General features: G+C 35.4%; 1 protein-coding gene and 1 pseudogene across 1 annotated transcript in view; one reads left to right on the forward strand and one right to left on the reverse strand.

The window, feature by feature from the left end:
- Positions 1-7870, reverse strand: part of LOC149227104 (DNA replication licensing factor MCM7-like) — a 72209-nt pseudogene extending 64339 nt beyond the window's left edge.
- A 12149-nt stretch (positions 7871-20019) lies between these two features.
- Positions 20020-26129, forward strand: part of LOC149227105 (uncharacterized) — a 136044-nt gene continuing 129934 nt past the window's right edge. The window contains exons 1-5 of the mRNA XM_089380408.1: positions 20020-20169; positions 20343-20414; positions 20891-20956; positions 21148-21219; positions 21619-21690. Coding sequence (XP_089236534.1) covers positions 20105-20169; positions 20343-20414; positions 20891-20956; positions 21148-21219; positions 21619-21690 — 347 coding nt within the window. The 5' untranslated portion in view covers positions 20020-20104. The remainder of the gene's footprint in view (positions 20170-20342; positions 20415-20890; positions 20957-21147; positions 21220-21618; positions 21691-26129) is intronic.

The raw sequence follows: 26129 nt of genomic DNA on the forward strand, positions 1-26129 counted from the left end.
GAAAATCAGATCAAATTTGGCAAAGGGATCAAAAGAGTTGTAGGTTTTGATTTGTCCTTTCCCTTTGGGGCCATATGGTTTGTTTATTTGATCCTTTAGTTTTGGTCTGTCATTCTTACGAGCCATGCAATGTCTAGCTTGATGACAAAAATGTTTACAATGGAAACAATGCCCAAAAAAGATAGTTTTGTACCTATTGTAATAGCCACGATTTGAATCAACATTCTTCCTTGGAGTTACTCCCACTTCATTCTTTGGATTTGAGATGGGCCTTTGATGAAATACTGTTTTGTATCAGTTGTAACATCCATGATTCGAATCAAAATTCTTCTTTGGAGTTACTCTCTCTTCATTCTTTGGATCTGGGATGAGCCTTTGATGAAATAATCTTTCTTCTTTTGGGTTGCTAGAAAGTACGTCGGCATAGCTTTTCGCATTATTCGTAGTACTTGATGATTCTCCTTTAAAACCTATTCCAGATTTTTCATGTTGAAGTTTTTGATTATTTAGTAGTGTCAAGTATTTGAGAGCTTTTCTAACCCTTTTTAACTTGCTCCAATTCCTTCCTCAGAGATACTATTTCAGCTTCACGTTCTTCGCAAGCTTCTTCTTTTTCTTTTAGCTTATTTTTCAAGAGATATTCACTTCTTTTTGTTTCCCCATTTTCTACCTTGAGAGAAATGATTTTATTCCGTAATTTCTCATTTTCTTCAATGGAACTTATTAACAATTCATCTACATTTCCATCTAACCTTGAGTCATCATCATTTGTGAATGCCATGAATAATACTTCTTGGCTTCCAGCATGGTCATTTTCTTCATCTAACTCTTCATTACCTCCTTTGCGGCGAGGGAACTAGTTAGTTGATTTCTTTTTGATGACTAATTCATCTTCATCAAACTCATCTTGCTTAGAAAGGAAATTCTTCTTATTGAACCCTTTCTTTTTGTATACCATCCTTTTAGAATTTTCTTCATCATCACTGTCATGCTTATGAGGACGTTTTGCAGCATAATGACCTATTTTTCCACATTTGAAACAAATAAGAGGGTATTTACCTTTTATCTTAGATCCTTTCTATGACCTTTGTAAAAATTGTGCCATTTTGAATTCAACATCAAAGTCATCACTACTGGCATTCCTTTCTTTCCCCTTTTTTGATTTTGAGGCCTTGAATGCTACATCTTTGGAACTTGGGAAACCTTTTCTCATCTCATAGGCAATAAGGATTCCATGGAGTTCATCCATTTTGAGAGTATCTAGATCCTTCATTTCTTCTATGGCACTTACTTTGGAGTCAAATCTGTCTAGGAGAGATCTTAAGACCTTTTGAACAATGGTGCTTTCTTCAATGTTTTCTTCCAATCCTTTAAGAGATTTGACCACTTCAGCTACTCGGAGAAAGTATGATGCAATATCTTCTTCATCATCCATTTTCAGATTTTCAAATTGCCTTCTATGAGTTTGAAGCTTTTCCTTCTTGAAATTGGAGTCCCCGTCATATAAGCCAGTTAGCTTATCCCATACTTTGGCAGAGTTACAATTCATGACTTTTGTAAATTCAGAATCAGTGATTCCACTAGTGATGGAGCTTAAGGCTTTTGCATTTGCAACGTAGACTTTCCTCTCATCTTGATCTGTTGGAAGAGTGAAAGGAGTTATGTACTCATTTAAGACCAAATGCCAAACTTCAGGTCCAAGGGACATTAAGTAGTAGGACATTCTCTTTTTCCAGAAACCAAAATTTGTGCCATCGAGCAAAGGAGGTCTTCCTGCCACTTCTTGATTTCTCATCGTGACTGAGAATCCTTCTTCAAGTTGTTAGGCTGATATGAAGAAGCCCGCTCTGATAACAATTGTTGGAAATACTGAGGGGGGGTGAATTAGTATTTCTTTTTAATTGTTACTCTTACCAGTCAAAACATTTATAATTGGAACACAGAAGTAGATAACAGGAATAAATGCTTTTATTAATGTAATATTTGCAATAAATCAAGTACAATATATATATATATATATATATATATGGCTTCAATCTATTGCCAAGCACCAACTTGGACTTTTTTTGTGAGGCTCCAACCTCCAGAGCACCAACTCTATCTTGTCAAGGCACCAACCTTGGATTTAGGAGCACCAACTCCCAGGACACCAATCCTTCTAGTTTTGAGGCACCAACCTTAAGGGCTCCAACCCTCTGCTGTAGACTATCTGGATCTGTTTGGTTGTAATTCTCTGCTCCCAACCCTGTTGGACCTGTGACTACTTTTGTCCTCCTGCTTCTTCCACCTCTGCCAGAACTTCAGCTTCCTCTGTTTCTTACAGTTTGCCAGCACGTCAAACTTTCCCTTGTCCTCTGTTTTATATGCCCGATACTCCTAACCTTCGGCTTCTGCTCATTTCCTCTTCACTCGCTTGATATTTCGGCTTCCTCTGCACTCACTCTTTAGCTTCCTTTGTCTCTTCGAATTCATAAAATTCTTCCAGGACACGTTAATGCAGAAGAGAGGCCGTATTGTAATAATATTACATATTAAGGAAATAACTATATCAGAGAGGCCCCCCTTTTTTTCAATATTCATACAATGGACCCATCATTATTTACGGCAATCACATCACTCCTTAAATCGCAATCGCAGCTTCCACAGTCGCAACTTTTTGTCTTCATGATATAACATTGCCGATGCCCCTTAACATCCTCTGTCCTCCTGTAACAATATCATAGATTTACATAGTTAGAAATATATAATGGCTAGTCCCACATGCCACGTCACAATCTCAATCGCAATCGCAACTTTTAGGAGGCCTTTTATAAGTCATGTCTATAACATCGCCAATGGCCGATTACCGATTGCCCCTACTGGATGTGATATGATTATAAACTTTTGTTAATAAATCCGTCGGGTCCATAGCTCCATCGCAATTGGTGGATTGACATTCCTTTGTACATTGCGATTACCGTGGATGCGAAATTTGATTAAGCCATGCTATAATGGTGTAGTTGGGTCCACAATTATATCGCAATCAGTGGATTTCAATGTGGAAAAACTTTAACAAGGCTTGCGATATTGCGACGGACACGATATTATATTACATCATATTGTAATGGTCCCGTGGGTCCATATATATATATATATATATATATATATATATATATATATATATATATATATATATATATAGATATATAGATATAGATATCGAAATCACATATTTTATCATGACATGGCTTTACACTCTTGTGGTATTCCTTAGCAATCCTCCACTGTCGATCTTCTCTCCAGATCTAATGGTCCCAACTTAACCCAATCAACCCAAAACCGTCTGTTGAACCTTCGTCGTCGATCAACCCGTGCTAGATCCAACGACCTACATGCATTTCAGGTGAGCCACTTGCAAGAGAAATAACCACCTTAAAAATTGGTTTTCTCTCTCCACCCGAGTGCTACGTGTCCCTCGATTAATGGAATCGGGCGCTCTCCTCTAAATACCACTTACCGCCTAGCATCCGCCCGATAAGCATTGCCACTATTACAAACCCGTCGGTTAACTGTTGAACATGGTTACACAGAGTAAGACTCTCCACTCTTTGCTTCTAGTGGTTTCAAATGACTCTTCCTCTATGCTTCTCTTGCTCCTCTGATCAGTCTTCCCTTTGGATTCTGATAGTTCTTCTTCGGCATATATTACATGCGATGCTCCTCCGTTAACTGCTCTTTCGTTGGCTTCTCCTCCTGATGTGTGTTCCTCTTTGTTCCTTCTAATGAAATTCTTCCCTGCTTTGATAGCTCTATTTCTCTTTGTTCTTTCGATATCAGTTTCCCTTGGTCATATCTCTCCATGACTTCCGATGACTCTATTTTCTCTCTCACTGATGCAATCCTATTCCCAATGGCTTTGCTCCTGTTCTTCACAACTCTGCTCTGCTTCTCCTTGGCTTAATATTGACATTAATGACAATCTAGATCAACATACTTCACATCTGTCAAGGTGATAGGAGCTCCATTCTCCCTTTGAAAAGCAATTGTGCCTACTCCTGAAACAATAAACCTTTCATCGTCACCCATCTCTATGCGCATCTTGAGGTCTTTCTCCTCCAAGGTACTGAATAAACTTTTATCGTCGATCATGTGGAATGAGGCTCCATTGTCATGATACCAACCATAACCCATCGTCGATGACACCATGCATGCGATGAGAGTAAATTCCATTTCGAACTAAGAGGTTAATGCCTCACCTTCCGATCCTTCTGAGGATCCGTTCTTGGACTTCTTCGATGGGCAATTAGTCACATAATTTCCCATCTCATGACAATTAAAGCATCTCACTATAGACTTGTCAACCTTCTTCCCTCCATGAGAAGAATTCAATTCAGAATGGGACGCCTTCCCCTTACCTTTCCTTGCCTTACTTGCTAAGGCCAGATTTTCTTCATCATCATCCTTGGATGACGAACCATCTTGAGTGCTCCTCTTGATCTCCTCCTACATGAGATTTGACCACAGTCATTCCCAATCCGGCAGTTTCTCCCTTCCATTCAAAGAGTCCTAGTAGCTATTCCAGCTCTTTGGAAGGCCAAGTAGAGCGAGGCTCACCATATCATCATCGACAGTATTTATTCCCACACTTCCAAGCTTATCTCTGCAAGTGGTGAGCTTGATCAGATATGTGGAAATAGTATCATTGTTATCCATCTTGATTCTTCGAAGCTTATCCTTGAGCGCCAATTTCCCCTAGTCGTTGCTATTCTGGTAGAGGTCCTTCAACGTCTTTCACATTGAATATGGAGTATCCTTCCCATGGAGACTCGATACAATATGGTCTCGAACTACCTCAAGGATGATCCATCTCACCCTCGCCACACACTTCTTCGATTCAGCCAACTCTTTTGCATTAGTTGAGCCTGGCTTTGGGATTTCTTGATTAATGAAATCCTTCAAGCTATTGTCTTCTAATATAGCCTCCATGTGATCTTTCCATGCTATGTAATTCAAGCTGCCTTCCAAGGCATACTCAAGTCTCAAGCCATAGAACCACATTGGCCAACCTTGAACTATGATAAGAATTTGATTTGCACCTGCAACCCTAAACTTCAAACATCGAATTCTCTTTTCCGTATACTATTCACAGCTCCGATAAACTAGGCTTTGATACCATGTAGAATTTCCTACAAATTCTATACAAATCTACCTCTGAGGTCTATGTAGAAAATCTGACTATAGATTAATCTGATAATGCAATATAACTAAAGCAAAATACTTTAATCTACTTCTACAATCAATTAGCGGAAGCTTAAAATATTTAAGCAAGATCAAGCAGAACACATATAACCAGAAGAAGAATCAATGCACATGAAACACAAAAGAATACTCAGGGGAAAGCCTCAACTAAAAACCCCACTATATGTATTATCAGACAAGATGGAAATATATTAGAATAATACAAAGCCTTAACTCTCACAGCTAACCAGCTCTCAGTACAATCCTCCTGGATGCTCATATGCAAACAAGGCTTCTCACAAACCTTCTCCTCTGCCCTTCAAGCCTCTTATTTCCTTGCGTAGTTTCTCCTGGGTTATCGTCCTATTACCAAGTGTAACATTGCTCTCTCACACTAATCTCACACCCTGTAAAACTACGCAAACATCAAGGAACCTTCCCTTGAATGCATGGATGAGTTTCCTTTATAGGAAAACATGCAACTAATAGTACACTGTCCTTGTCTTTAATCTCAACTGGGTCTTTCTTAGAATAGACATGCATGAGTTTCTGATGAGCGAATCTTCAGTTATCTGGAGTACACTTGTTGAGTGCATGCATGCATCAAGTGACTGATAACTCACAATTAGTTCCTCAAACAGTGTGAAACTAATTTAATTGGACTTAACTCAGTAAATTGAGCTAACTAATTACAACTCAAATATACCTCAATCTTATCTCCTTAATTAAGGGATAATCTCCTTAATTTAAGGGATAACTGTTGCATGAGTTCAGAAAGACTTGTAACTTGAATTTCTCCAATGAATTAATCCATAATGAATTAATTAATTATTTTTCAAGTAGCTGGTGAGACTAAATTGGAATTTAATTCACAATTTTAATTCAAGGACAAATTAAAATTGGAATATTCTGGATTCTATTTTTATTTTTTCTTGTTGCTATTTTCAATAAGTGCGTAGGTCAAGAACTATTTGTTGTGCAAAGAATCATTATATTAGCATTGTTTTTGTGTATGTTTCCCCACATTGGGGTGAACTATGGTAAAATTGGTGTCTCATGTGTACATTTTCTTACTATCTGTTCTAGCATAGCAGTTTCTTACAGTTACACTTTATTTCAGCACAATGATGATTTATGGCTTTATATGATATGTTTAATTGATTAATGAAATTTGCAAAGTGATTTATGAATGATAAGAGTAAGAAAACATAATAATAACACATCTTGACATCCTTCAAGGCTACAAAAACTTGGTCCTACATCCTCCCATAGTCACTTCGGGTGAGACTGTAATCTACTTGCAGGTCATTGCCAAAAAGGCCAGTGATTGAGGGTTTTGTTGGTGCACAGTATAGATTGAACCTAGGTCAACCCAAATCAAATCCAACATGAGGCACATAAAAACACTTGATGCATTAGATAACCCAAATGGCACCACTACGAACTCATAATGCCCATATTGAGTCAAAATGTTGTTTCACTGATGTCCTCTTCCTTAATCATTACCTAATTATACACTAACATTAGATCAATTTTAGAAAATGCTTTAGCTTGCATGAGCTTGTTGAACAAATTAGCTATTCTAGCAATGGATACTTATTCTTCATGGTGACCTTATCCAACTTATGAAAGTCAATGTACAGTCTCAGTGTACTATTCTTCTTTTTAACAAAGAAGATTAGGGCACCCCATGGTGATACACTTAGGCATGTGTACCATTTCCTTAAGATCTCTTCCAAGTACATTTGTAACTCTTTTAGTTTTGGTGTGCTCATCTTGTAAGGTGTTTTGGACATTAGTGTAGGTCCAAGTACCAAATCTATAGAGAAGTCAATGTCTCTTTTAGGCACTTGCCCTAAAATTTCTAAAATTTACACATCTTCAAATTACTTAAGTACTGGGTGGTCCCCTAGACTTGATGCATGATCCTCAACACTCTCCTCCATTAGGGCTACATATATTTGGCACCTTTTCTTGAAATTGTGTTTTTTCATCCAATTGTTTTACTTCCTTGAGCTCCTCCCACCATATATATATTTTTTCCCTTCAAGTGATAGATGGAAATCCTTACCTATAAATTGGAGGAATAATCATGTAGCTGAAGGTACTTTCTCATTTCCAATAACCATGCTCCAACCTCTTCTCCCTTCTTATACTCACCATTAATGTTGGGTAGCTTGGGCTTTTTGAGTTCCCCTTGCAAACTATCCAAGTTTGGTTTCCTTCTTGACTGCCTTAGTGACCTGCTTGAATCACTTTCTCATCTTGACGAAACATGGATTCTCTTAGTGGGTTTTCTTTTTGAATAATGAATATTCCCAACAACACTCCTAGAGTTCCATAAACCCTCAACATCTTTCCCCCTGATTTTTGAGTCATGTTCCTATGCCTACTCAGAGTCAAACCTCTGGTTTATTCTCCTTTATAAAAAAAATTCAGAATCTATAAAATCTCAATATTAATCTGTTGTGTTTCTCTTATTAGCTTTGTAGTTGAGTACTTCCATTTTGAGTCTCCTTACAGTTTCAACTAGGTCTTTATCCTCTGGCATGTCTTCTCCATGCCCATTCAACATTGTCCCAACATTACCCATGTTCAAATTCATGGCTCTAACCTCTTCTTCATGGTTATGGGATCCCTGAGTATCCCCCATACTTATGGTCCTCATATTAATTTTTCCTTAGAAGACATATGTTACTTTCTTTTGAAATTTTCAGGAGATTTCCTACCTCAATCTAAAATTCTAGGTTGATAGGCATATTCTCCTCCTTGATAGCTTTTTGTTGATTGCTTCAATGCTCAAATCTTAGCTCTAATTGTTGAGTTACGCCTTGTTGAGTGAATGCATGCTCTGTCCTTGAGTTACACTATTCTAGTCAATCATAATTCCCTCACCGCAATCCCCTAGACCAATTCAATTCACCTGAAACTATATCGATAACTATCCTCAAACATAAAAAAATTCCCCTCTCTGCACCTTGTATATTTCCTTAGAAATGTCACTAACTACCTCAAATTTTTGGGTTATCCCCAATTCTCATTGGGCTTGAGCTAACCTATGTCATCTCCATTGACACTTGGAAGACATGCAACCTTCCCTTCCACATTCGTCAAGGCACTTTTGACACAAATTTCAAAAATATCTCCTTTAAGGTGACATCACTGACTAGGATCTTGGCATTAGGTTCCCCACCCTCTCTTCTGTTCAACTGAAAATGCCTGAGATATTACCCTTTATTACCACCACATTCAACATTAATAATATTCCAATACTCAAAAACACTCAAAAAAGTGAAAATGCTTGAGATATTACTCTTTATTACCACCACATTCAACATTAATAATATTGCAATACTCAAAAGCACTCAAAAAGTCAACTACAACAAAAAAAAATAAAAAATAAAGCATGCATCACATAAATGGACATCAAATGGACTAAAAAAACAAAAAAAAATCTACAAATATGTAAACGAGTGAAAATTTTGAATAACTTTACCATTCACTATTCACCCATAACACTAAAGATCATTTGATTTTCTTTTGGCATGAGTTGTCATCTTTGTAATAGTCTACCACAAGATTTTGACACCAAGAACTCTAGATAACCTTGGACTCAACCCTCTTTATTTTTTTCTAATATTTTATTTTTTTTCATTTGATTAGGCACGGAAAATTAGTAGGCCTTTATGCAGATAAGCTAATTAAGGTCGTCCTACCTGTATAAGGCCCTACATTGAAGTAGGCAACTAGGTCCTTGCACACATGTTCCAAAATGCTTACTAAATCTTATCCTCGCATGTCAAGATGACAAAATTTGAGATTTTTCTCTTAAAAATGTTTATGTCCCATACAAGAGAATACCATCAAGTTTTTATGAAATATCTCTTAAAAAAATTATCCATAGAATAGGTTTCTGGCCAACGAATTTAATTGAATTTTAATAGTAAATAGTGAAAATTAAAATTGGTTAATATAATATAATATCATATCAAAATTAACTTAAAAATAGAAGTAAACTTTGAAATATAACCATTGTTATACTGAAATTTATTAGAATCATGAAATAAATTGTTGTAGAATATTCAAATACAATAATGAAAATTATATTTTTATTTCATTTTTTTATTTAATTTATTTTCTTTATGTATCACACCTTTCCAATATTATAACTTTTTATGTATAAAAGTGTGATAAAAAAGTTATAAAAAAATATAAAATTTAGTGAAGAATATTAAAATTAAAACTTAAAAATTTAGTGAAAGAATATTAAAATTAAAATTTAATATTATTATATTATATTTATAATTAATTAATAAATTTTAAAATATCATAATTATTATATTAAAATAATAAAATAAATTATTATGAAATTATTTAATTCAAGAGTATTTATATTATATTTATAAATAATTAATAAATTTTGAAATATCATAATTACTATATTAAAATAATAAAATAAATTATTATGAAATTATTTAATTCAAGAGTATTTATATTATATTTATAATTAATAATAAATTTTGAAATATCATAATTAGTATATTAAAATAATAAAACAAATTATTATGAAATTATTTAATTCAAGCGTATTTATATTATATTTATAATTAATAATAAATGTTAAAATATCATAATTATTATATTAGAATAATTAAATAAATTATTATAAAATTAGAAAAGTTTTTTTGGTAAAAATTACATAAAAGATATTTTCAGCCAATGTATTTTGAACCAACAAGTGTGGTTTAACATCAAGAAGATGATCATGACAAAGGCTTAAATAGAGAGCAATGTAGAGACCATAATTTATTTGAACAATAATATTTAAATTATCATAATAATTCATTAATATATTAAAAATAAATATTATTAAGTAACGACTATATTTTTATTTTTATTTTAACAGAAACAGTTAGAGAGATATATTAAATTCTGGCCAAAATGCTGCAATTCTAATTACAGTATGTAGAGCAAAACCCGGAATGTCTAGGACCGAGGTCTCTTTTCCTATGCTACACCAGAGTTTTTTACAAACTGCTTTTCTGGCAACCGCCTCTATTTTTCCCAATTTAAAAATGCAAACAAACTGCTTCAGTATAAGCTAGTAAATCATGAACACCGGGTGGTTAAGGAATGGGGTCCCGACCTTCTTCTCCATCTCTAAGAATGACTCCGGGGGGGAGAAGAGCAACTTTCTTAGCTTCAGTGTCAGCCTCTTTGTTGTTGTCTCTCTTGACATGATAGAATTTCAAGCTCTGAAAAGAATTTGAAAGGATACTTGTTCTGATAATCAACCTGGACAGCCTTAGATCTGATGGGACAGAGCTGTCAATAATAGTTTTTATGATAGTCTGGGAGTCTCCCATCACTATTGCATCATTGATTCCGAGAGTTTTAAGTTGCTTCAGCCCTTGGAAAAGGGCCAGAGCTTCAGCTTGAAAGCTGGTGTTGAAGCCCACTCCCCAGGCAAATCTGAGAAGATTTCTGCCATCCGCTCTCTTAACAACTCCACCAGCACCAGATCTGCCCGGGTTGCCTTTGGCAGCCCCATTGAAGAAGAGGATAAAATGCTCCTGCTTTGAGCAAAGAGCCAAGAAATCTGAAGCATTAAGACGAATTTGCCAGTTTTTAAGGAGAACTGGAGGCCTGACAATTTCAATAAATCGAAGGTCCAGGGAATCGCTTCAAGCTGCATCAAGGTCACTCATACCTGCCCCATCAAGCTGATCGCCAACACATTCCTTTAACTGTGTTTTGATTTTAACCTAGACAATCTTGAAATCTCTCTTCTTATCTCTGAAGATCCTCTGATTTCTTCCCAGCCAGGTGTGCCAACAGATTAATTTGGGAAGAATACACCAGACAGCTTTGAGATGGACGTTTTGGGGAGAGCCTTCGGGATACGACCGCATCCAGATCGAGAACAGCTCTGGAATATTCTTGGGGAGGATGAAATACGCCCTCCAAGGGCCTAAGGTCGCATTCCATAGATCGACTACAAACTTGCAATTCAGCATCAAATGCGCAACAGTTTCTGAATTTTCACCGCACAGGGAACAACGAGAGGGGCCGTGGTAACCTCTTTTGTGTAATCTGTCATCCGTCAATATACGCTGGTGGCAGAGGAGCCAACAAAAATGGTCGATTTTTGGTAGCGAACGCTGGAACCAAACTCCTTTCCAAGGTTTCGGATCTGGGGGAACATGTGGATGCGCTGAGATCTTCCTATATCCCTGAGAGATGGAGTAACGCCCAGGCGACGATCCCCAACCTCGAGTGTCTGCCTTTCTGCTGTTCAAAGGAGCCTTACCATTCAGAAAGTCTGAGAAGGTTACCAGTTCGTTGGATAGGGACTGGGGCACCTCGAAATTAATCCAGCTGAGCCAGTGACCATTCTCACAAATTGATATATCCCACAGTGTAATGAACCCCGATCTGTGCATCCAGTCTTTCAACGCTGACAGGGAGCGATCGTCAGACAAAGGGTCGCAGCCCATTATACAATCCTCCCAAATTCTGATTTGCTTGCCATTACCCGGGATCTAGTGTGCATGGTCGTTGATTAGCGGGGAGGATTTTGCACAGAGTTTTTTAATTAGTGAGCCAGAGTTTGCTCTGGGGTGATCTAAGCACCTTTTCCTCTGTCCACGAAAGAACTTTTTCCACAAGGCGAGCTGAGCCCACCCTGGATTTGGGGCAATAATCCTCCAGATCAATTTAGCTCCCAATGCCATATTTTGCCTGCAAAGGTTCTTAAAGTTCAGGCCGCCTTCCAATCTCGGCATGGAGACTTTAGTCCAGCTTAATAGAGGAATTTTCTTTTCGTTAGCTTTCCTGCCTTTCCAAAAGAATTTTCTGATATGCTCCTCCATTTTCTTTATGATTCCAACAGGGGCCAGCATCACTGCAAATTGATATATGGGGAGGCTGTTAAGGACAGCTTTTATTAATACTGACTTACCTGCTAGGTTCAGCCAGTTGAAACCCTAAGAATGGATCTTAGACTCGAACTTTTCCAGCAGGGGCAACCAATCTCTGTTGACAGCGTGTTTTTGAAAGATAGGGAGGCCCAAATACTTGAAGGAGGACCAAGATGAGGATGCCGCGAAACCCAAACAACTGGAGATGGCTTGTAATGAGGAGGCAGGGGTGTTCCAGCAGTAGACATGGCATTTTCCCTTATTCAGCTTGCTTCCAGAGTCTTCACAGTAGTCATCAACCACTTCTTTGAAACTTTTAGCTGAAGACACAGAGGCAGTGCCCAGCAAGAGGGAATCATCCGTGAATAACGCGTGATTTATGTTGTTAACCCCTCTCGCAATGTTCAGACCCATAATATCTTGGTCCTGTTGCTTTTTGTTCAAGAGGAAGCTGAGAACGGAGGCTTGGAGGACAAAGATAAGAGGTGATAAAGGACACCCTTGCCTCAAACCACGAGAAGCTTTGAAGAAGTCTGAGGCCCTCCCATTCACCAGAGGGGCTATCCAAGGCTCACTGATACAGGCCTTAATCGAGTTGATTAATTTGGGGCCAAATCCGAATTTGCGCAGGACATCCAAGAGAAAGCTGTGTCTCACTCTGTCCAAGGCACTCTCAAGATCTAGCTTGACAACCATACCTTTCTCTTTGCGAACCAAACTAGAGTGTATCACCTCATGGACCAGGACAAATTTGTCCACGATCTGTCTTCCCTGAATAAATCCTCCCTAGTTCGCAGGAATGATGTCCGGGAGGATGATTTTTAATCTGTTGGCAATAACTTTGGTGATCAGCTTATAGCCTATATTACAAAGGGATATTGGGTGAAACCGGCTGAAGGAGTTAGCTCCTTTCTCCTTGGGAATGAGGGCCAAGAAGGCCGAATTAGTGCTTCCCCCAATTTTCTGGCACTCTTGGGATTTCTGTATCATTTTGCATAGGTCTTTCTCCACAATCTGCCAACAGGTTTGAATGAATCCGGCAGTGAAACTATCAGGGCCCGGGGCCTTATCCGGTTCCATAGTGAGGAGAGCGGCTTTTATTTCATGGTTGGAGATCTCAGCCTCCAGAAATTGGTTATTTCTTATGGTTATCAGTAAGGGAACCTCATTCACTAGGGGAGAAGCATGATCGGCGGGCTCTTCTTCCCTATAAAGATTTTTGAAATGAATGTAGGCCGCATTCTTTATGTTTTTGATATCTCTATGGGTGGTAGTCTCAACTTTAATTTCAGATATGGAGTTGTAACATTTTCGGGCCTGAGCTTGCTTATGGAAGAAAGAAGAGTTTCTATCTCCTGCCTTGAGCCAGAGACTGCAGGATTTCAGTCTCCAATACTCTTCCTCTGCCAAGCTAGCCTTAAGGAGCATGCGCTGAAGGTTAGCCTCCTTGTCAAGTAGCTCTTTAGTGATCTCAGCGTTTTCCAATACCAGATGATGCGATTCGAGGCATTCCTGGATCCTTTTCCTTTCCATAGCAGGATTTGGTAAGGATTAGGACTTTAGAGCAGCTTTGACTCTCCTGAGTTTCTCCTCCCATACAAAGAATGCAGAACCTTTGACAGGGAGTTTCCAGGTTTCTTTTATCAGAGGCAAGAAGGACTGCTCCTTGACCCAATGAGAGTTAAATTTAAAAGGGATGGGACCTTGGTCCGAATGAGCCAGCAACTCGAGTTTAATGGGACGATGATCGGAAACACTACAAGGAAGAATATTCATTCTAGATTCTAGACCAAGAAGAAGAAAAGAGCTTTGAACGAGAAATCGATCTAACCTTGCAGCGATGTGGCCTGGACCGATTCTTTTGTTTGTCCATGTGTACTTCCCAGCCGAAGGCTTGATGTCGATCATATCCCAGTCGAGAAGCAAATCCTCAACCCATTCCCGCGCCGGATCCCTGACGATGCTTCCTCCACGTTTTTCAGACAATGATAATGTTAGGTTAAGATCCCCTGCTATAATAATATTAGCTAAGTCTTCAATATCTGCCAGATTCCTTATGGAGTCCCAACAGAGCTTTTTCTCTGCTGAGCTAACGGGAGCATACACGTTGAAAAGAGAGAGTGTCGTATCTGTTTCTACGTGTTGGATTTTTTAGAACAGCCAATGGGTATTTTTAACTTCTCTAATCTTTGTAAATTTATTTGTATTCCAAATAGTGCCCAGTCCACCAGAAGCACCTTGAGCTGAGACTGCTTGTCCTTCGCTTTGCTTCCACAACTTCTTGCCGATCTGGAGGAAGGCAGAATCCTCCATTTTAGTCTCCTGGATAAGAAGAATGTCTGGAGATTTTGTTCTTATCAAGCTTCTTATAGCTTCTTCTTTTGTTCTGCTCCCCATTCCCCTGTAATTCCAGGAGACAATCTTCATCACTTGCATTTTGAATGGTGAGCTCCCTTAGAGCTCTAGGGCTGATTTCTGTTCTTCTTCGGAGTATTTGCCAAAATCTTCTCAAGGGTTGGTTGACTTCCCTGGAGCTTGTCTTTGTAGGTCTCTTGTTATCTTTTTTCCCTCGCAGATTTTCGACCTCTCAATGATCTTCTGGCCGAGGTTTGGGAAGCTCCTATTTTGCCTTCTTCTTCTGATTCCTCCGAGCTTTGCACCTCCTCTGTCTCTTCAATGAGAGGCTCTTTTGGTCTGTCTTCATTGCTTTCCACCTGTATTGGTTCCTTGAGGGACTCCTTGGGGATCGATCCTTCTTTCTGTATCTCTGGTTCTAGGGAGCCTTCCAAAGTTGGGCTTAACAGAGTGTATTTGTTTCCTTGCTCTTCCATGCTAGGGGTTTGATTTCTAGGGGCAACTTGAGAACCATTGCCTTTTATATTGTCTGTTTGATTGGCTTTGTGGGCATTTTTGGATCTTTTAACCTGTGTCCAGCCTTCGTCCTTACCTTTCTCCATTTCAGTATTCTTTGGACAGTTCCGAGCGAAGTGGCCATAAACCTGGCATTTCCTGCACTTGAACGGGAGCTGCTCATAGTCCAGCTTCTGAACATGAGACCAGCTTCCAACCCTGATCTTTATTGCCTCAGGCAAGCCAACTTCCAGGTCAACTTCAACGCAGATTCTTGCACAGTCAAATTGATCCTTATTATTTGCTCGGTCGATGAATTTCCCCAAGGTGTTACCGATATGCTTTAGGGAATCCCAATTCCAGCAATGCACAGGCAGAATGGGCAGCCTAACCCACACAGGAACGACTGTGGGAATGTCAACTAAAGGATCAAAATCAGGTGTCCACTTGTTGAGATACAACCCATGAGGGCCCATGAAATAGGGGCCGTTCCAGAATATCAGATCCTTATCCTCTTTATCAGTAAATTCAAACATGAAGAACCCCTTCCCTAAAAAATACAAGGTGACTCCATTCTTAATCAACGGAGCCCAGTTTCTAGCAATCCAGCTCTCCGTGGATTTGGGGGAGGGCCAGAGGCCCGTAAACTGACCTACCAGAGCTCTCTCAGCCAGGGAAAGGGCGACCTTGATCGGACCCTCAGGGGGAAGCGAGATCTCTGGGATGTCGTCCAAACGTTTCACGAACTTCACAGATTCTGAAGCTTTCTTCTTCGGCAGGGATTCCAGAAGCTTAAGGAAGGCTTTGGCATCGGAATGGGGGGGCGGAGGGGGCAGATCCATTGAAGCAGCGGATCAAACCCCACAAGCCATCTCAGGAGCTACGCACAGAGCGAAGGGAGTCCCAGCAGATTCAGGACAAAGAACCGCGCAGGGAGACACCGCGCAGGGGAGCACCTCGCAGGGGAAGAGCCCACAGGAGGCCTACGGAGCCCACCAAGCAGCCCGAGGGCCGAGCAGTCGACAGGCGCAGAGGAGCAGAGCGACGGCTAGAAATTGTTAATGAATAGGCAGTGTTTACTCATATGCTCCCGACGCAGCTTTCTGTGTTCATTGCTGAGAGTAAGTAACGACTATATTAAATGGCTAGTTTTTGAAAATTAATATTTAAATTATGATATTAATTTATTAAAAACAAATATTAACAAGTAACCAACATATTAAACAACGATTAATTTTTGAAAAATAATATTTAAATAAATTTATTAAAATCGAATATTATTAAAAAAATTCTATTACTAACCAGGAAAAAAAAACAAAAATAAATAAATTAAATTAAATTAAAAACAAATAATAATAATAATAAATCAAAATCCAAAAAAGAGGGAAATCGAAAATTATAAAAATGAATCAAGACCCTAATCGAGACAAGATCATTTAGTAAATAAAAATAATTAACACACACACACACACACACATATATATATATATGTCAACAATAAAATACGGGGTTGAGGTTTATTAAACAAATAACAAAAATACTAAAAGGAGATATGAACCAGGATGATAAAATACCTGAGAAAACATGAAGGATCAAGAATATAAACTCTAATGAAGAATAAACCAACAACAAATACTATAAAAAGGACACCCATACCTACATAGATAAACAAACAAAATAAATCTCAAAAAGAAACCTAAAAAACTAGGAGGAGAGAGAAGACCCAACTTCTACTAATAATCCAACCATCCTCTCTTGGTTTGAAACGCTTCGGCCAAAAAATTCTATTATGTAATTTCTACAGAAAGACTTTTCTTAATTCATTATAGATTACAAAAGCCTCAATTCAGAAATTATTATAAAATTATTTAATTCAAAAATATTTATGTCCATTTAATATTTAATAATAAATATTAAAAATCAAAATTTATCGATTTAATATCGTGTTAAATTAATAATAATTTTTTATTCTAAATTTTAAATTAAATATTTTTAGAATAATAAAATAAATTGTTATGGATCTGCCATCTCTGTGAGAATATGAACATGGAGGATGAAAATCACTTCTTTTTAGAGTGCCCTGCATACAACCACATTAGATCTCACTTTCATAATCTTTTTTGCAATACTGACCTTCCTAGTCTTCTTCCATATCAAAATTATAGTGAGCTTAGGAGGCTTCTCTCCAAGCTTTTTGAGCATAGGAATAAAACCTTAAATCAAATTAAATAATTCTTTTTCAAAATTATAGTGAGCTCCAGAGGTTTCTCTCCAAGCTTTTTGAACATAGAAATAAAACCTTAAATCAAACTAGATAATTCGTTTTCTTTAGGTTTTATAGACCAAAGTTTGGTCTTAATAGACATTAACCATCATCATCATTAAAATTTATTAAATAAATTATTATAAAATTATTTAAATTATTATATTAAAAATTATTAAAATATTAAATAAATCAATTATTCAAATATCCAATAGCTAATAATAACCCCTTATTGAATTAATTATTTTAACTAAAAATGTTATTATAATAGAAATAAAATATATTAATAATATGATACTATATTAAAACAAGTGCATTAACGTTACTTTTACATGTTATAAAAACATATTTGCTCAGTCTTCACTTCTAGATCTGTCTCGATCCCTGCATTTACAGTTGTAGGCGTCGTGCTCTTCGCGCTATGTACTGCCATCCATTTGTTGGGGGCAGGGGGGCGGGTTTTGGATTATGTTTTTAATGTCAGATTAAACTTATTATTTTTGAATGTATAAATAAGTTTATTATTTTGAAATTATTTATTTTATTTATTTATTTATTTATTTTTAAATTTAAAAATTAAAATTATGTTTTTATGTAGTTGAAAATATATTTTTAAATAAATAATTGTTTTAGAAATTATATGTTAATGTATAGTCAAAGTTATTATTTTAATAAATTGATTAGTTTAGAGAAATTTGATTGTATTAAATTATTTGTTTTTTAGTTTTAAGTTTACAAGAATCTACACTATATGTTTATTTTAGAATAGAGTTTTAAAATTTTAATTAAATTATCAATAATTATTGGTTCAGAGATTATTTAATCAAGAAATGATGTTGTCATGTCTTATCCTATTATGTTAGGTAAACATTAAAAAATTAAATAAAATTAAATATATATATATATATATATAGATATATTAATAATTAAAACATTTTACTCTTAAGTTACTAAAAAAAACTAATTAATAAATAGAAATAATTTTTTTGATTATTAATAATTAAAAGAGCCTAAATTTATCTTAATTCAGAATGAAAAAATATTTGATCAGTTTGGGAGCCTAGTAGATCTAGAGTTAAGATGGATCTAAGTTGGTTAGATGGATAATGAGAATTTAAAGCTCCATCAATGGTTAAGTAATTATGCCCTTTTTATCTTTTTAATTAAATTGATTAATTAAAAAAAAATTATATAAACAAGTGTCATATGAACTTAGTTATGGTTTTTTTAGGAGATGATATTGAGAAACCATGGTATTGGCTCATGGTATTGTAACAAAGCCTATCAATAAATTAAGAATATCCATGATAAAGTAGGGATAAATCTTCATGATCAAGAATCTTGTGCTAAGTGCATATATGTTTAACTTATTTATTAATTCTTATTATAATTAATAGTATTAAAAACAAAATCATAGCTAGTTTTTATGGATTTTTTAATTTTAGCAACACGATATGCATTATGAAATGTTTTGGTGAGATGTATTATTTAATTTTAGCAACATGACATGCATTATGAAGTGTTTTGGTGGGATGTATTATTTAATTTTAACAACATGATATGCATTATGAAGTGTTTTAGTGAGATGTATTATGAAGCCTTTGATGATTATTATGAATTGACGCCTATAAACATTAGGAGCCTTTTAATTTATATGGTTATGCTAGAATTTGTTTTCATGCTAGTATAGTGTATGTAAAGGCAAAAAGACTCCAAGTAAAGTTGTCTTCATGGTAGTATAGCCTATGAAATAAAGAATAAAAAAATTATTTTAACGCTCAAGAGGCTAAAGATAACCTATGGGACAAATTGCTTTTCCTTCTAGTTCTTGTATTCAGTCATTTCCCTGTGAAGCCTCTTCTCTCTGGTTCTTGTATTCAGCCCTTTTCCTATGAAGTCTCTTCCATCTGGTTCTTATATTCGGCCCTTTTCCTCTGAAGTCTCTTCCATCTAGTTCTTGTATTTGGCCCTTTACCTGTGAAGCCTAGCAATAAACACTACGTGTGAAGCCTCACAATAAACACTCACAACTTCTCGACAAACCCTAGTTGAATAGATTATCCCAAGAATTAGCTGCCAGAATATCCAAATAAATTATCACAAGAGCTAGCTACTAGAATATCTGCATAACTTTCCATATTGTTTTTGAAAAGGAAAAAACTCCAAAAAAAATTTGTCTTCGTAATTATTGAAATCCCAAACAAATATCTTTAAAAACCACCATTTCACTACATTTTATAATCCTAAAACAAAATTTACACTTATTCATTAAATATGAAAACAAAATTTCAAACAAATTTAACCGAAAATTGTACCCGCAAATCTTCTAAAACTGGGAAGACTTAGACTATGGAGTTTGCTGTACGACCTCACTATTCAACAATGGACGTTTCAAATGTCAACGCTCCTTAACAATCCGTGCTTGTTATAACATCCCCCCCTGCTGTGCCAAACAGAAATGCAAGCCCAAGCCCAGCCATAATCATGTTTAAGCTTCAAACTTCATCCCCGATTTGGCTTCTCTGTACTTTTCTAAGCATTGGTTTTTGTTTCACTTCAGTTCAGCAAGCTCAAGCGGCGACCGTCACGGACCCAATTGAAGGTAACCAGGCAATATATTCCCAAAAAAAAAGTAGTGTGGTGCAATCATTCTCACGTCCTCTGTTTTTTCTCAACATTTTTTTTTGGGTTAGATCATTTCATTTCCTTTTCCTGGTGACAGTTACTGCATTAAAGTCACTTGCTCAGAAATGGAGCATCGATTATTTCGAAGACATGGAAAACTCCATTGAACCTTACTGGAGATCCGTGCACTGGACGAGCCATTGATAGTACGGATATTCAGAACCCCTCTATGAATCCTGCCTTCAAGTGTGATTGCACCTTCAACAATGGAAACACTTGCCATATTGTGCAAATGTAAAAACTTCTCTTAAATTTTCCAGTTTGTATTTTAAGTTTCTTAAACTATCCACTTAAATTAGATTCAATGCAATGTTATACTCCCAGTGAACATGAACTGGCCTTGTTTATCTTCAAAGTAGGCTCTTTCAAAACAGAGTTGTGAGACTATCCTACCTTCTTGCTGGCAGGAAAGTCTATGCAATGGACATAACAGGACAAATTCCAGAGGAACTGGCTAACCTGACTTACCTTTGGGATCTGTAAGACTGTTTCTTATTTTTGGGTGATATTGAATGCTATTTTGTCTAATGGCAGCAGGGAATTGTCTTAGTGGAATATATATTCTCTAAAGATGGCTAAATATACAGTAGTGATAAGGATGATTAAGCTTAATTCAACTGGATCGTAGATTTGACAAATACTCTTTCAAATTCCAGAGTATTCCCAAAATCCAGATAAAAAATGGCCTTAAACATATCATAATAATCTAAAAAGGGTCTTAAAACTATCATGATAATCTATCATGATTATCATGATTCTGATTTAAAAAACTATTGATTAGTGACATGATTTCACAAATGCATTGTAGTATGTTCTTGCAACTTGAACTAAACACTATAATGATCTGAATATTGTACATTCCATGCCACTTGAAAAGAACCCTTAAGGTTTACTTCTTATTCTGTCTATGTAAAGTGAGGCCTTGACAGAGCGATTGGTGGAATTTTCATGGCAGGAACTTGGCACAAAACTATTTAACAGGACCCATACCTGCCTTGTTGGGTAACCTGACACAGATGAAGTACTTATGAGACCTCTTCCTTTTTTGTTCTATGTTCTTTAAAATTAATCAAGAGAATGAAATTCTGCTGAACTTCTCTTTTTTCTTGTGTTAGCTTGTAGAATTTGTTAATATGTACCTTTTATAGAGTTCATATTACTTGAAATTATTAATTATTATTAACTAATTTTCAATAACATTCATGGCTTCAGGTCCCTTGGAATAAATAACTTATCAGGCCCTGTCCCAAAGGAGCTTGGAAATCTTCAAAATTTGATTGTACTGTAAGATCTGTTCCTCTTTGTCTCTGCACACATGCATACTCATTACTCAAGTAAAGCACAAATATCAAATTGAGCACTAAATGGGAAAGGGAAAAAATGGCCAAACTGATTTGTTGTTTCACATTTTCCTGATTAAATACTAGTGATTTGCCTATTGTATGGAATGCATATATGCTATATCTCTGTGAATCTAAGAAGATAGAGAAGGCTATCAATTCAGTTCCTTGTAGTCCAATAGCTTCATTCAATCTCTGGGTTCTTGCATCCCGTTATATCATATTGAAACAGCAGGTTCCATGATTACTGAAAGCAAAAACAAAATAAAGAAACAGGAATTATTTCTTGCACAGGATTTTATATTCAGGATGTTATCTCTTACATGTGAAGTTTTATCTTCAGGTCCTTTTCTTCAAACAATCTTATTGAGACACTTCCATCAGACCTTGGGAACCTGACAGCATTGAAAGAACTGTAAGTTAAATTTGATATTATTAAATGTATATGTTTTTTTCCCATGCCTGCTTTGTGTCTCTGATCATCGAATTCTCAACCATTTAGTCTAGAAATTTGTTCAAATTTTAATAGTACTGTTTTAGAGAAACACCTTGACCACCAAAATAGGTGTATCCAAAATAATGAGGTAAACATCAGAAATTATATACAAGTGGTAGTAAAAAAGGTGTCTGTACAGTCATGTAAGTTTAGTTTGATTGGCTAAGAAAATGCTGGTAATTCTCTATCATATGTGCTTTATTTCCATAGAGTGAGAAGGGTAGATACCTTTAGGTAAGATGTACTGGTGTTAGATTTATATATTATTTCAATAAAAAATTAAAAATAGATTATTAATTTTTTTCAATAAATATTTTCTTTTAGGATTACAAGTTTTGACTCATGTTAAATTATACCTTTTCTTAACTCGTATTAAGTTATAAATTTCCTATTATAATGACAATCAGGTTTAAATCTATATTTTATTTAAAATAAAAAATTATATTACCAATTTCACTAAATTAACAAAAACAATGTTGCATTGTCTAGCTGGACATATTTTGCATTTCAGTGGATATATTGTTGTTAAACATAGATGTGTAATCTTAATTTATATTTTAATATTTTTTATTTTGATAATAAAATTAATAAAATAATTATATTATTTTGAATTTTCTCTATATATAGAGAGTATATTATATAAATCCCACATATGCTAGCTGCTATTTATGTAGTTCTATTATATAAATCCCGCATATGCTAGCTGTTATGTAGTTTTATTATATAATGTATTTGGACTTTAGTATCATCATTCAAAAGTAAGTAATGTTTAGCCTCCTTAAATAATAAAATAGAGCAATTCGTTTTGTTTTTTTAATGATTAAATATTAATAATTTTTTTATTAACTTAATAATATTTTTTATTTTTTATTTGTTTTATATATATATCAGATTAATAAAGTAGTTGATAGATATTGATCAACGTTATTTTTTATTTTTCATATGACAATCAATGACATTAGTTTTAAAAGGTGGAAAATGACATTGATCGGCATGTATCAACTATATTAATGTGGTTGTACTACTTGATGACTAATGCGAGTGGGGCAAATTAATAGACCATGGTTAACTATGGTTGACATTATCTGACTATGGTTAAAAATATTGGTGAGGGTTGACAATAGTTTGACAATCGTTAATCATGGTTGATGGTGGTTGACTATTTTTCAAGAGGGTTGACAATGGTTGACCTTCCTTGCAAAGGTTGACCATGATTAACGAAGGTTGACCTTGGTTGACCATTAAAGTAACGATGTATTTATGTTACATTAAAGTTGAGCAATTCTACATTAATATCTATCAACCAATGTTACATTGGTGTTAATATTAATGTTACATTAAGGGTCGAACATGATCGACAAGGTTGACCATGATTGACCATGGTCAACCATTAATGTAATAATGTATTTATGTTACATTGTTGAATAAAGTTGACCACGGCTAAAATTTGGTGACCATGGTTGAACATGGTTGACTATATTTAAATATGGTCAAGTTATGGTTCAACATGAACATGGTAGTCCATGTTTACCATGGATGTCCATTGTTTGACCATGTTGACCACAATTGACAAGGTTGTCGCTGGTTGACTGTGGATGGGCATGGATGAACATGGTTGACCATAGTTGAGCATGTTCGAACATCATTGAACAAAGTTGACTATTGTTGAACTTAGTGACCACGTTTTTGCCACCAGGGCTCCACCTAGTCAACATACATCATAGTATCTACATTCATAGGATATTAAAGAATATGTTGATATCACTAGATATTGATAAAATCCTCCCAAAATCCTTTTATTGAACCCCTACCCAGTACAACTTTATAATAAAAGTAACCCCTATTTTTAATAGATATCCCCTATTTTTATTGAATATCTCCTTTTATACATCCTAATGCCTATAATTCCCCCCTGTCCCCATGTCCCCACCCCCTTGCCTCCACCAACTCAAATACCTATAATATATTAACTCTATTTTTCACAATTAAAAAACCCCCTTTATGAATGAACATGGCAAGATATTGGTCAACAAGGTGAATCCCCCATGGTATGACCATGGTTGAGCTTCCTTGACCATGTTTGACCATGGTTAAGCTTATTCAACCATGGTTGACTATGGCTAAACATAGTCCACCATGGCTCTCAACATTTACCTATAGATGACTATGGTTGACCATGATGCCCGTGTTGACCATGATTAACCATTAACAACCATGTTGACCACATAAACCATTGTTGGTTGTGGTTTGGCCATGTTTGACCATGGTTAGCCATGTTGACAATAGTTGACCTTATTATCTATGATTGACTATTCTTTACCACATATGGCCACGGTTGACATACTTAAACTTGATTGACCATGGTTCTTAATGGTTTTGTTTGTTGCATTGCGACATCATTCTTTTGCTCAATTGCAATCATGTTTAATGTTCATCACATTGTGACGTATTTTTTTATGCTTCACATTGCAATGTCGCTTATTATTCGTCCAATTCCAATGTTGTTTATTAGTCATGTTACGATGATATTTGGTGTCAGTCACATTATGACATTTTTGTTCATCATATTGCGATGATGTTTATTGTTCTTCATGTTGCGATGATATGTTCATCACATTATGACAATTTTTGTTGTTCTTCACATTGTGATGACATTTATTATTCATCACTTTGTGATGAAATTTGTTTTTTATCACATTGTGATGTCCATGTTGACCATGGTTGGTTATCTTAACCATGTCAATGATGGTTAACCATATTCAACCATGTTGACCATGGTTTCCCATGTTTGACCTTGGTTGGATATGGTTGGCTATCTTGATTGTGTTGACTACAGATGACCATCTTGATTGTGTTGATCACATATAGTCATCTTGATTGTGTTGACTACATATGGCCATCTTGATTATGTTGATCACATATATCCATCTTGTTATCTATGATTGACTATGCTTGACCACATATGGCCATGGCTAACTATGTTTTACCATGGTCAACCAAGGGAAGACCATGGTTGACTTAGTTAAACATGCTTGATCGTGGCTCTCAATGGTTTTGTTTGTTGCATTGTAACATCATTTTTTTTCCATTTGTGATGACGTTTAATGTTCATCACATTGTGACATTGTTTGTTGTGTGTCACATTGTGATGAAGTTTATTGTTCATCATATTGTGACATTGTTTATTGTTCATCACATTGAGACAACATTTATTGTTCATCACATTAACGTCCTTCTTTGTTTGTCACATTGCAATGTTATATGTTGTTCATCATATTGTGATGATATTTATTGTTTATAACATTGCAATACTTTTTGTTTTCCATCACATTACGGTGACACTTATTGTTTATGACAACAATATAATATTTGTTGTTCGTCACATTGCAATGTTGTTTATTGTTTATCACATTGCAATGATGTTTATTGTTCATCACATTGCGACGTTGTTTGTTATTTGTCACATTGCAACTTTTCTTTTGTTCATCACATTGCGACATTATTTATTATTCATCACTTTGCAATGAGGTTTGTTGTTCATCACATTGTGACATCATTTATTGTTCAACACATTGTGTTGATGTCCACATTGCAAACAATATTAAAGTTACTAAAATTATATTGCAAACAACATAAAGTATAATAATAAAGTTATATTACTAAGTTATTTTTATAACTATAAAAGTTATATTAAAAATTGAATATTGAAACACTTAAATAACATTAATGTTAAAATTATATTATTAAATATTAAATTTACTATATAAAATAATTTAAGTTAAAGTTATTAACTTTAATCACTATATTAATTAAAGTCTATTACAATATAAAATAATTTAAGTTAAAGTTATTATCTTTAATCACTATATTAATTAAGTCTATGCCCATGTTTACTATAGTTGGTTATGATTAATTTTTGTTGCTTATGGTTGATTATTATTGACAATGGTTGACTACTATAATATAATTTTGAAAACATGATGCCTATATTGACTATGGTTGACTTTTGTTGACTATGGTTTACTAATGTACATATAGTTTCCAAAACATGATGCCAGTACTGACTTTTATTGACTATGGTTTACTTTTGTTGACTCTGCTTAATTAATGTACATATAATTTTTGAAACATGATGTCCATGTTAATTACAGTTGACAACAGTTGACTTTGGTTGAATATGGTTGACTAATGTACATGTAATCTCCAAAACATGATGCACACGTTGACTATGGTTGGATTTTGTCGATTATGGTTGATTTTTGTTGACTATGGTTGACTATGCATGATTAATGTACATATAATTTCCAAAGCATGATTCCGAGGTTGACTATTGCTGGTTATGTTTGACTTTAGTTGAC

This window comes from Pinus tabuliformis, chromosome J, assembly GCF_031772625.1.
Source record: "Pinus tabuliformis cultivar Carrire ecotype Pingquan chromosome J, CPIR1, whole genome shotgun sequence".
NCBI lineage: Eukaryota > Viridiplantae > Streptophyta > Pinopsida > Pinales > Pinaceae > Pinus > Pinus tabuliformis.